This window comes from Daldinia childiae (assembly GCF_008694065.1).
Source record: "Daldinia childiae strain JS-1345 chromosome Unknown Scaffold10, whole genome shotgun sequence".
Lineage (NCBI taxonomy): Eukaryota > Fungi > Ascomycota > Sordariomycetes > Xylariales > Hypoxylaceae > Daldinia > Daldinia childiae.
In genome coordinates, this window is record NW_022984651.1 from 310397 (window position 1) to 323698 (window position 13302).

Here is a 13302-nt window from a genome sequence, read left to right on the forward strand (position 1 = left end):
GCGTAATATTATATTACGTCTCGTCGTCGAATTAAGTGGATTTCGTAGAGTCAATGTCTGCAGAAAGAGAACGAGGTGGTGAAGAAAAAAGAGTGTATCGCGAAGAAGATCGAGGGCGCTGGCGCAAGCGAAGTTGTGTTTAGAAAGAAGACTCGCGGTCTCGAATTCGAATTCAAGGTTGTAGCCCTAGGAGCCCTGCGAAGATGACTAGGGTCGACAAGATAGTAGAAAGGGTAGGAAATTATTCGTAATAAGGTAAGGTTCAAGGTATGGGGAGGGTATTGTAGGGACGAACTGTGGAGATTTGGTGATTTGGTGCATTTGGTGAAGGGTGTTAAAAAAGGTATCGGAGTGGAGATGCAAAAGAGAGGTAGTGTACCGCAGCAGCGGGAGGGTCCAAGGTTCGAGGTCCAAGGTTTAAAGTTCAAGGAGTTCAAGGTTCAATTGAGCGAACTAACAGGGCAGGAGTGGTGAAATAATTCTAGCGGAATAGCCTAGGACTGGTTGCCTGCTTAGCGGAAGGTACCTATGTTAGGTACTGTACTGACTGTACGAAGTACCGTACCATATATCATTATGTCAGGTAAGTACATATATACATACATACCTCCTACCTCCCTTAGAACGGAGACAATCCCAACAAAGCATTCCCATAGGACTATATAATACAAGCAAAAATAAAAATAAAAATAATAGAGTACAGCAAAGGTGCAAGCATAAAATTTTGCGCAAACTTACCTATACACTACAGTTACAACGTAATGCTTTTTTTTTTCTTAGAGGAGCCTTGATCCCAAAAATTGACCGGAATTGGTCGCAATTAAGCGCGTGGTACAGAGATCCTACTGGCTGGACCCTGTACTTTAGCGGCTCTTTGCCCTTGGTAACCACTCAGCGGGGTTTGGTGAATGGGCGGCGCATGCCTGAAATAGCGCCGGCGGTTGCTTGCCGGCCGAGTAACATTGAACCTGAGTGACCGAGTCGCCTATGTACCTCTATAGGGATAGTAGAAAGAATCAAGAGAAAAATAGAGCGAATCAAGATTATATATAATTCGAGAAATACGTGTAGCTGTATTTAATCACATTGAAGATTGCTTTTTCCTTCTTTTTTTTTCTATTCTATTTTCCTTACTTTGTTCTTTTTGTCGGGGTTTTTTTTTTTCAAGCAGTTATGAGCAGACGAATAATATACCTCTCAGCCGGTATTATCCCTAGGTATACACATATGCGCAAGGTAAGAACCATAATGGTCCTACCAAGCAAGCGGTAACGCATTTATTTGCCCAAGATATACAGGTACACCAATAATGCCTAATAGCAAACCATCTAGTAAGGCTTTGTTTGTACTTTATACCGCCACAAAAGTGTAAACTGCTTAACGTTAAGCATGTTTTTAGAATTGCTCAGTTGTTTTAAATGCTTGCTTACGTGTAGGTCTATACTAATAATTAACTTTAGCTAATATAAACAGACTACAACAGAATATAGTTATCCATAGTTATGCAAGCAGTTTACCTTCTATTACTATACTAACAAGGAAAAAGAAAAAGGCAGTATAGTCTATTGCATCCCGCAACGTTGCTGGCTGTAATGTTCCGCATAAGGGCGTAACATCAGTTCCGTTCGACTGCAATCAAGTTGCATTCACTGTGGCCTCTTGCAGCCCAATAACACTTTCATCAACATACTTTGGGCACGGTCCCGCAGCCCAGAGACTGCCCCAGAGACTACCTAACCCCCTAATATGGCGTATGTACACTAGTTGAACCCATCGTTAGCTCAATAGGTAGTTACATACTAAAATACTCTCCCCCCTATTATGCTATGGAATGTTTTAAAAACGTTATAACGCAAACTTAGAATTATCTAGTTATTAGAAGATTTTGCAGCTACACTGCTAAACCCGTATATAGGCTGCTTCGTCGTGCTTCTCTAGCGCTCACGCCTTGCAGCAACACCACATCTAATCCTGCGGACATGGTTGTCGAATGCGATAGACAGCCCGAAGAACCATGCATCTAGTCAATGGTGAAACAAAAGGCGGCATGGTTGATTCGTGCCGCACACGTGATCCCTAGCCGATGCCTCAATCCGTCGTCGCCTACCGCTTGGGTATGTAGGTCTGTACTCGCAACGTGCATATAGAACTTTTAGCTTTGCGAAAAAGCGGTCTGATGTTAGGAATTATGATAAGAACGCTCGCGATGAATTCCTGTTTCGTCGAGGGACACGATGCAATGTAAGTCAGAAGAAAAACGAACGCGGTAGGGATTTGTTAGGAGCTTGTACAACAGGTTACACGCATATCCCAGCAAACAAAAAGGACGTTACATACCACTAGCCTCAAGCGTACCTAATATATGGAAGTATATTAAAGTATACTTCCTTACGAAGAATAGAATACTAGGCTATAGAACGTATAAGATTTACATAACGAGACATAGGTTAGTTAGTTAGTTCGGTATTAGTAAAACAACAAGACAAATATTGTGTAGATAAATTCTAAGTGTTCCCAACGGCGTGTTTGAAATCTTACCCAGCGCTATGCATATAAACCGATCCGGACTTGCTTCTAGTTGGATCGGATGTTGCATCGAACGGGAGGGAGAATTGGAGATGGTGTTTCTATTTCTAGTAACATCCCTTCCAACTTGTTCAACTTGCTGAACTGCTATGTCGGGCGCCGACCCTACAGAAGTGGAGTCGAAACTGCATCTAATACGATCATCTTATTGGACAATAGCTTCCCCACCGCAGTTGTTAAAGGTCATTCTGTCGTTTGTTTCATGTTTTCTGCGTCTGCGTTGTCTAACCCCAAGAGACGCCAACTGCAAAGGTTCTAATGTAGGTATACAAGGTACACGTAGTCGCAGTGCTGCATGTCTGTAAACCAAATTCCTTAAGCCGGAACTAACCAGATATACTCACAACATGGCAATTAACAACTAGATTGCCCTATCTGAAGAAGCTTTACTTAAGCCCTCAAATTGTCAATAGTAAAATAAAGGATTACTTTTAAGTACGTGTATAAAAGTAGGTACCTAGGTACTTATACAGCTAAGTATAGGTACATGGTTACATAAGCAGTTCCATAGGTGATCAGCCATCAGATCGGCACCTGGACTGCTCGGGCCAGCTATATTATCCGGCTCGGATTAATAATTATACCGAATGACTTATGCACCGGGCAAGCGCATCCGGGCCAATTTGTTTTCACAATGTACTATTTGATGTCACCAACATTTTCTTAATTGAACATCAAAATTAAACATCAAACCAATAACTACTTTTGATCACCAGCTTTTTGGCACGGCCAACTTAACAAGAGAGTTGTATTCTTTAGCAAGACGCACAACCCTCCACATCAACGGTAAGTAAATCATCTGGATCATTTCTTTGTTATACATGTAGTACATCTCTTGTTATGATGAAAATTAATATTGGAGCTGTCTGATTTTTCTATGGTGACACTCAATTATTACCTTACGCAACATTTTCTGATCTCATTGAGAAATATTCCCTCAAAATTATTTTATAATTATGGGAATGATATTGAAATTGACACAGTCATAGACTTGGTGCGGCTTGATCTCCGATTCTCGACGAGCATGCGAATACCATTGTTATCGGCTTAGCTCGTAGAATTGAGCTGAACGCGACATTGGACGAAACAAGATGGAGGCAACAAATGGAACATCCGCACCCGCTGCCCCGGCTAATGGTGAGCGGGAGGACCCGGGGGGATTCAAGCTGAAGTTCTGCACAGTCTGTGCCAGCAACCAGAACAGGTATGAGGCTCCTCTCGATCACAGTCATGTCAAAAATGCTAACACGATAAAGATCCATGGAAGCGCATCTTCGGTTGTCACAGGCTCACTACCCAGTCATCTCCTTTGGTACAGGATCTCTAGTTCGACTACCCGGACCTTCAATAACACAGCCCAATGTCTACCAATTCAACAAGGTGTCATACGACGCCATGTATAAGGAACTCCACGAGAAAGATCCCCGGTTATATACCGCCAACGGCCTACTCAACATGCTCGGTAGAAATAGACAAGTGAAGTGGGGTCCGGAACGATGGCAAGATTGGCAAGTAGGTATTCCTAGAACTGAGCACACCTCGGACCGAGGAAGCGAAGGGACAGAAGGCGGCGTGGTAGACGTAGTAATCACCTGCGAGGAGAGATGCTGGGATGCCGTCATTGACGACCTTCTGAATAGAGGGTCCCCTCTAAACAGACCCGTTCATGTTATCAACGTCGATATCAAGGATAATCATGAGGAAGCTTCTATCGGTGGGCGAGGCATTCTCGACCTTGCCGACTCGTTAAACAATGCTGCGAAGGAGGAACGCGAGTCTATTGGACCTGCCGCGTTCGATATGGCGAGTGCAGCTAGCAGAGCCTCTTTTGATGAACGAGTACCGGAGATCATCGGGGAATGGCAGGAGAGGTGGCCAAATCTGCCTGCGACGTGGACGTTGGCTTGGTTTTAGGATGCGAGACTTGATTTGTTTTTTGCAGTGATACCCCGAAATCGGATGATTTCATTTTGGACGAACAGCCGTAACCATACAGATAAGTATCTGGTTGTTTTTAGACGTCTACGGAGGGATATGGAAATGGCATATTCTAAGGACTAATGAATAAATAATAATATCTCAGTTATGACCAGAGGCTATCATCCCTTCTAATTATGCGTGACTATGCCACCGGTAACAATCCGACCTCGTTCTTGTAAAGCGAAATTTCTCGTTGATATATTTTGCTCTTTACATGGTATTTCTTATCTTCCGTCTCTTGTTGGTCTGGTGCTCTATAGGTATCATCTCGGTGATGCCGTCTGGCCGTATGCCCTTTTCCCGATTCCCATATACACCAGGAGCCCCGCTAACAGAATTTCGTGCTGCCAGCCCAGTCTTCTTCGACGTTCCTTGAACTAGGAATCTCACTCGTCTTTCAAGATCTGCTATCCCCTCTCGTGTCATATCTTCCTGGTTTTCTTCTTCGCGGTAAACCCTAATAACACTGTCAAGAGCCGAGTCTGCCATTAAATCCCTACCTCTTTTCCGTTGGCTCCTAATCTCCTTATCCAGCTTCTCCCACAAAGCTAATTGTTTCCTGCAATCCTCTAACGTGATTGTTTCTTGCGCCCTATCCATCTCTATAGCTTTTTCCGCGACATTATTCTGTGCTGGCGGAGCTACTAATTGTCTATTATCTCGTCGTTCTGGAGGCCCCTGCGCCGTGAGGCTTTCCTCTGGCGCTTTCAGAGGCCATAATATAAGATAAATGCCACCATCATCACCGTCGGCATGAAGATGACCCTCCTCGATGAGAGAGACGTTGTTTTCTTCGATGCGACATTCCCTAATCATATCTGTCCAAATTGCCGGTCCAGATTGATTTCTTCTTATGCAGAATATACACTTTTCGCCCTCTACGTCGTCTAAGTAGAAGTCTTCAAGAGAGTCCATCTTGATTAATGTGTGAGATTTGAAGCTCCTCTTGATGCAACCTTATTAGTTAAGTCACGGGTATAAGTTATGTTGAGGGATGGCGTGCATACGTTTAACTTCTGCCCGAGAAGAGTAACGAGCTGATTTAACTCGGACGTTGGTCTCCTTTTAGATGGGACATCTGTGATTTCAAGACGACCAACATCGATTTGTTTACAAATGTCCTCTACGAGGCTTGTTAAAGTTCCCACCGGAACTAAAACATTAAGGAACGACATTGTATTTCTTGTCGTGATAGCATCTAATCTCAGATGTAGAAAGTAAATATAATTTCCTTTTTCCAAAATATATTATTATGTATGTGTTTTTTTTCCGGTTCGCATTATCTAAGACCAGGCAACAGACCGCTACATTACTCTGCACAATTTTTTGTTGTGACGAACGCGTCGATGCGGCCAATAGCCAGCTAACAAACACCAAGCGCCTCCCCACAAGGATCTATGCATACTATGTGCACTGGAACTGATAAATCAATTTAGGCCTCATCATGATTTAAAGCTGTAATAGACGAAGAGAGTATATAATAGAAAAGCAATGTAAGCTAAGAAGAGTCTATATACATGGAGAACATTGTATATGAGATGAGTAAGAGGCCTTTATGTACGGATCCGTAGTCCGATACATACCTAACCATATGAAATATCACGTCCTTGAGTTGTCGAGCCGTATACCTTACTTCGGTAATTAAACCAATCGAATTTTCTAATGGTCGCTTTTATTCGCTGTAAAAGAGCTTTAGTACGGCTGCCAACGAAGCGCGCGCGACGGGAGATGACCAGAGCCATTCAAACCTAACATAGCCAACCGCCGGTGAATGATAAACTAATTAATCACATGTGTATAGGTATACATAATATTCCGTATATCTGGGCTAGTTAGTTATACTAATAGAATAAATAGAAACCCATAAATTTTGTGAATCCCGTCTTTTTCTTCCCGGCCGATGGGGAAATCTAAAATCGTCAAGAACCAACCCCACGAAGAGGTGTATCGTCATTGGGGAAGGCGAACCGTCGATCTTCTTGGTCTCGATCTTCCCATCTCACTGGCGGCAGTCGAGACTCATGAGGCCGTGCCCAACGATCTCTTTTCATTTTTTCTCGTAAGACGAAAGGGGAAAGCGGATGGACTTTTAGAATTCCAATTACAATCCTTAGCAAAAGAGGCTGGATTGAAGAATTTAAAGTGGATGGCGCAGCATTATTCTCATCTTAAGAATGTGTACATGTAGACGATGTATCCCTATCTGTTCTATGTGTATCCTTGAGTACACGACCCCTGAAAAGATGCAGGAGAATACATTTATGTATGGGTTATGTAAGGATATATACATATAATATTGCATTATTAACGGGAATATCAATGTAATGTACATGGTCTTAAGATCAAAGAAAAGCTTATTTCAGCATACATTGTACAACATAAAAAGATAATATACGATGCATTTACATATATCTACCTCTTACATACCTACCTTAGGTATTTAATATAGATTATTCCTGATTTTATTATGTATATATGAAATTAGTTCACCTATAGACCTAAGGTATGGTGAATGAAACGAGTTATACAACCTGTTTTTAGTCTGTACCTAGGTATATATTAGTGTACAAGCACCGCGCGTACGTAGATCCATGAATGTATCTAGGTACTTTGTAAACTTTCCATAAAACAGCCACTTAAAGCAACTGCAAGACCCTGTTCTGCATGCGTTGCAGATGGCCTAGCCACGGCTTAAGTTACCATCTAGCCACCGTCTAGTCAGGCACCGCCCCGGCCAAATACCTTAAACGTCCTAAACACGTCCCCACCCCCTTTCTCCATTGGTCAGGCCCCCCTGTGTTACCCCTTGTCCTTCCCCATCTGCCTTCAACCACCTGGACACTTTTCGAGGTTTTACTCAATTGCTACCACCAATTTTTTAGAAGTGTATTGCCATTTACCATTCACCATTCACCATTCACTTCCCTCCTTCACGCAAATATCCCAGGTACTCTTTTGTGCATGAGTCGTATTCGCTGTACCTGCAGGAGTTCTCCTTGGAACATAATCTTTTTCTCCGCGTAGAGAATTTGAGACGCCTTGAGCCACTATTAACATACGTTCTCTTTGTCCTGGTTGATAGACGGGGTTTACCTTTTTACTTTTCATTGTGCTTTTTTGCAAACTCGTTCGTTATTGAGAGGCTCTTCTCCCTTGCTTTCAATCAATTTCTTTTCCATTCTCATAGGCTCTATTGGCACGTGGAATGAAGCTATAGCTAGTCTACCGCAACAGACTCCCAGTCTAATTGCGCCTCGTTGCTTGTCGCACCTAAGATTGCCTTCCGCTTTAGACCAACTGCTCAGTTAAACTAAGCCTGGGTTACGTCTCATCCCCACCGTGAGACAAGAAATTGTCGGGGTGTCGGTCTTTGTCATATTCATTACAACGCCGTCCCTCTTTTTTTTTTCTTTTTTCTTTTTATACTTTTCTCAATTATTTCCCTGAATTTCCAAGATCCCGTCCTTGATCTCGGAACGGGAAAGGGATAGAGAATTGTTGAAAAGTTGAATTGTCGTAGTACAGCAAATCCCCAAATTCGAGACTGGTATTCGATTGGGTCGAAAGCCGAAAGCTGAGAATCAAGAAATCAAGGAATCAAGGGGGAAGCTAGCTAGATTGGATCGGATCTGACTAGACTGGGCTGGACTTGAGACATCTTTCGCCGCCTCAATTCCTCCTTTTTCGCGTGGCGCGCGCATTCTCTTCCTTCCGCCCTTGATCGTTGTAACAGCGGCCGCCAATTCCGCATACCAAAATTACACTCGCCATGAATACCCGAAATGCGCCGCTTTCACCTGTCTCTGTAGGCGCTGGAAGCGAATGGTCCGGTATTTCCAAGTACCCGAATAACGACGGCGACGGTCCTTATCCTGACAATCGAGGTCCTGTTTCTCCCCCGGATTCCAATAGCTCCAACGGGAATATGAATGGCTTCCCTCCCGGCCCTAGGAGCATTGGCGGTCCCTCGCCGCCGCCTTCGGTCGGACGCTCCAGTACTTATGCTAGGAGCGAGAGTGGGAGGAGTATCCGCGAAGAAAATACTGAGGCAGTCTTAGGAGAACACTACATCGCCCTCAAGAGGTACCTGTCCTCGACCTCTAAGGATGGCCGAGCAGGTCCACCCCCTAACAAGGCACGCGACAAGCTATTACGCCTATCGTCTGTTCAGTTTCTCGAGCTATCTACCGATGTCTTCGACGAGTTAATGCGACGGCAAGCCTATAGTCGAAGACCCCCCAATGCGCCTCCTAATGTTGGTCCTCCATCTTACTTATTGCCCGAAAATATGTTCCATCCCAAGCGCAATCAAGCACGTCAGAAGTTATCGACCTTAGGTCCGCCGAGATTTAGGGATCTTGCGACAGATGTCTTCTGCGAATTGGAAAGGCGAATTCCCCGATTTATCGCAGGCGATGTCCCCCGGATGAGCAATCCTGGATTACCGTCAAGTCGAGCTGGCACTCCCATAAGCGGCATGGTCCCTAGGGGACCAAACGGTATGCGGAGACCGTCAGACGCGAGTTCCATTCGTTCCGCCGCTCCTAGGATCAATGGTGAATACCCTGTACCGCCGTCTCCTGGTCTATCGAACGGTAACTTTGATCGACCTCTCCCAAAGCAATTTCAAAGCAATACAATTGTACCCAACAAGAGTACGATGGTTGAGGAGGACGATGATATGGCCGGGTCGAACGACGAAGATATTGATGCTTTCAGGTCGCAAAATCGAGATAGTAAAAGGAGCATCGGCACAAATGGTGGCGCATCCGAGGCAAGTGTTGAAAGTTCTGGCTCAGAGTACCACGGCTGCTAACTCGTGTTCTATAGGTCGACAAAAGGTTAATAGACGACTATCAAAACCAAGTACGAGAGCTTCGGGACAAGATAGATAGCATGGAAGATCAACTCAAGAAGAAAGACGATGACCTGACTCAATTCATGGATGGTGAACGATCCCGTACATCGGCTTCAAACTTGGAAAAAAAGGAATGGGAAGACATGCGGACAGACCTCGAGAGCAAGCTCTCCGAAGCACAAACACTCAACGACTCGTTACGGGACGAACTTGAGAGGATGAGGGATGACCACGTCATGGAGACGCGGAAGCTAAGGGAAGAGATTGAAGACGCTCAGAAGAACAACAATAGCAACAACAGGAGTACCGGAGGAGATTCTGATGTCACGAGAGAAAACGAAGAGTTGCGTATGGCTCTCGAAGAGCAACAGCAAGTAACAGAGAATGTCCGACGTGAGGCCCGGCAGTTCCTCGACGAAATGAAGGTTCTCTCGCAGCAGCACAGCCCCTCCTGGGAGAGGCAGGCCGAGCTGGAGAAGATTGTTGAGCAACTAGAACAAGAAGTCAGAGAGTGGCGAAACCGCTACGCGCGCACAAAGACGCAGCTCAGGAGCATGCGTGCCTCGTCGATGGGACTGACAATTGAGCAGGATGCCGCCAAGTACGTCCGAGAAAAGGGCTTCACGGAAGAGAATGGCCTCGTCAAGGATGTGCACGTCACTAAATTCCAAATCGCTATTGATGAATTATTGCAAAGGGCGAGAACGGATACCCCGGACAAGGTAATCGATTCTATGAAGGCGGTTATTGTCGGCGTCCGACGTATCACGAAAGACATCGACGAGTCACGGCCGACCGATGGAGAAGTTGCCCAGCAGCAACAGAAGCTCAAGAGCCGAGTCTCCGCCACGGCCAATAACTTGATTACCGCTTCCAAGAACTTTGCATCCGGAGCAGGAATTTCGCCTGTTTCTCTGCTAGATGCGGCCGCCTCCCATCTTGTTGCTGCTCTCGTCGAACTGCTGCGAACCGCCAAGATACGTGCTACGCCCACCGGCGAGTTAGAAGATGACGATGACGGCACAGTTACGCCAGTAGAGTCGACCGGGTTCTTCTCGAACCGCACCACCACAACACAGCAAGATGCGTTCTTGAAATCGCAAGAATCTCCTCTCGTGCCGCCCCCGCCGTTTCAAGGTCTCCGCGCCGGAATGCGTGATAGCGCCAACTCTTCGGCCTACAGCCCTATCAGTTCGCCGCGAGAATCCGGCGATCAATACGGCTCTAGGAACGGCGGTGTCAACGGTATGGCGTACATGGGACTAAACAAGCTACCTTCACCTCCCAACGGCCAACGAGACAATACAAATGAAGAGTTGAAGATATATCTCGAAGACCAGAGGGAGATTATGGTCCAGACAATTCAAGGTCTAGTCGGTTCCATCCGTGGCGACGCGCCTATCCAGCAGATATCCGAGGAGATTACGTCGATTACCGATGTCGTTGGCAAGGTAGTTGCCGAGACCGAAGCAAGCGGCAACGGTGGCGATATGACGGACCGCTTGGCCGCTTGTCGCCAACGGCTGATCGAAGCCGGAGATCGAGGCAAGGATCTCGCAGCTCGTGGCCTTGGAGAAAATGATCGGGATTGGCGCATGTGGACTCAGACGTTACCGCCTATCGCTTTTGAGATTGTACGCGAAACGAAGGAGTTAGTCCAGCGAATTGACCGTCTAGTCATGTCCCCGACGGCGGATGATTTCTCTTAGGAGCGCCCAAAACAAAAGTTAGCGCCATCATCATTACGTCTATTTCGTTGACTTTGGAGTCTTCATTGATTATTCGAGCTTTTTTCTATTCTTTTTTTTTGTTCTCACCAGACCTCGATGAGATACCCCATGAGCTGTTCTTGCTTTGACGGATCGTATAGAGCTGTCTGGGTTCAGCTCAATCTTTTATTTATACTTATGGAACCTTGGAAACGGGTGGTTTTAGTCGATACGACGGCGCATTTCCCCTAAACACACGTAACTTTAATCGATTCCCATTAAGGCCTCGCTCTTCATCGACAACGTGGAGTAAGTAAGCTAGAAATGGATGGAAATTGTGTCCTCTTTTCATTTTTCACTTTACAACTATGTTGTCGTTCTCGTTTATGTGGCAAATGGACGGGGAACAGTGTACTGGCGGGGGGAGGCAAGATGTAGTGGGCGATCCCCGCGTACAAGATGACTTGACGAGTCTTTTTTACTGATGAGTCTGAAGTGGCTTCTCTCGCGCGGGGCTGGGCCATCATGGGGGTGGTGGGTGGTAGTCATGCGAAAAGATGACGATTACGGACGAGAACAAAGCTGGCATATTGTAGCATAGATATCGAGCAGTATTAGATGGACTCGATGGGATACCGAGTCAATTGACTACGGAATTTTTATTTCGCTTTTGATAAGAATACGAATTTGCGTGAATAAAGGGTAGGATGATTATATTGTATAGTCTAAAATGGCTCTGAGGTATTGATGAAAAAAGGTCTATTTCAAATGTACCTAGGTTTAGGTACCTAAGGCTTCATCTCATATTCTTAGAAGACCAGACTTTGTCATTTAGACATTAAAACAACCATATCCTCTTCCATACCTAATATTTAGTTATTTTCCGTATCAAGGTTAAAACATTGTCGTTTTCGGCCACAACCTAATACCAGCCACCACCTTCTACTCTTTGGGTTTACTAGTCGTATCATCCTTATTCTTAAATGTCGAAGTATCCCTCGAGGACGTCGGCGTTCTGCGGGGGCGTCCCGGCATAAGCGGATGTGGTGCAAGCCACTGCCGTCGTTCTTCCCTTCTTCCACGAGACGTCGACTCTGCCCGGAAAGGTCGTTCTCCTGGTTCGGTGTTACGTCGGTTTCGCGCCGACGTTGATGATAGGGGCGGCGGCAATGGGGATTCCGTCGTGGGGGTTAAAGGGGTGGGTGAGGAGGGCGAAGAGGGTTCGGTGTTGAATTTAGCGGTACCCTCTACTCGGGTTGGCGGTAGCTCTCCTTTTGGTCGTAGCTGTCCTTGGATGGGGAGAGGCGGAGTCTGAGTCTGAGGGGTTTCATCATCATCATCATCATCATCATCCCCTTGCTGTGGCTGTGGCATCGTCGCGCTCGACGCAACTGCTGATACGGTGATGCTTCTCGTACGGCGCTGCTCCAGCGCGGATTCCCGCCGGGCTAGGCCTTGGTATAGTATCGGGACGAGCTCCGCCCAGCGTGCGCGGCACTCAGCGCTCTTCCGCGTCCATACCATCTTGGCGACGTCGTCCCAGTGGCTCACGCCATGTCGTGCTACCGCTTGCTTCAAGATCCTATCTTCGATCTCGGACCAGCGAGCGGATGGCTGCTGTGGGCTGTGGTTTGGTCCTGGCGATGCTTCTTTGGGTGGCTTTGCAGACATTTCTCCTTCGTTTGGATGGGTTTACGCACTTTAGGTAGGTAAGGTAAGTAAACTGATGGGGAAAATTCTCGATGGAAAGATAGGTAGATAGGTAGATAGTTGGCCGAGTCGTTTCTTCCAGAGGCGCTCTTTTTTTTTACTCTCTCAACACTCAACGGTTGTCGTCAAAGCCTCCCGCCGTTTCACCATGCGTAGGCAGACGAGGGACGTAAACGTGACGATGTCAAGGGGTAAAAGAGCAAAACCTTTTTTTCTTCTTCTTCTTCAAACGAATAGATCGGGATATGACCCGAGATCTGACCTTTGCCAAAGCTTAAAGCTCTAAATGTTTGGTCCCTACACGCATATCTGCCGCAGTAGATGCGTTAGAGAAGTTGGTGGTCCTCGCTCTTAAGGTTTACCTTTGTGCCGGACATAATCTTGGCGCGGTGCTGAGTAGTAGAACACATCCGATGTGCGGGTGTGCCGTTTATTGGCGGGTGCGTTTGATGTGATTTA

At 46.0% G+C, this 13302-nt stretch overlaps 3 protein-coding genes across 3 annotated transcripts; 2 read left to right on the plus strand and 1 right to left on the minus strand.

Annotated features, from left to right (window-relative positions):
- Window positions 1–3677: 3677 nt before the first annotated feature.
- GL218_07824 (RNA polymerase II subunit A C-terminal domain phosphatase ssu-72) lies at window positions 3678–4500 on the plus strand (the record flags this gene model as incomplete). The annotated part of the gene is made up of 2 exons (XM_033584598.1): window positions 3678–3790; window positions 3843–4500. The coding sequence occupies 2 exons, from the start codon at window positions 3678–3680 to the stop codon at window positions 4498–4500; spliced, it is 771 nt and encodes a 256-aa protein (XP_033441345.1).
- Window positions 4501–8335: 3835 nt separating this feature from the next.
- GL218_07825 (Protein SPA2) lies at window positions 8336–11133 on the plus strand (the record flags this gene model as incomplete). Its single annotated transcript, XM_033584599.1, has 2 exons — window positions 8336–9346; window positions 9397–11133. 2 exons carry the CDS (start codon window positions 8336–8338, stop codon window positions 11131–11133), a joined length of 2748 nt encoding a protein of 915 aa, XP_033441344.1.
- Window positions 11134–12075: 942 nt separating this feature from the next.
- GL218_07826 (uncharacterized protein) lies at window positions 12076–12804 on the minus strand (the record flags this gene model as incomplete). The annotated part of the gene is made up of 1 exon (XM_033584600.1): window positions 12076–12804. One exon carries the CDS (start codon window positions 12802–12804, stop codon window positions 12076–12078), a length of 729 nt encoding a protein of 242 aa, XP_033441343.1.
- Between the last annotated feature and the right edge of the window lie 498 nt (window positions 12805–13302).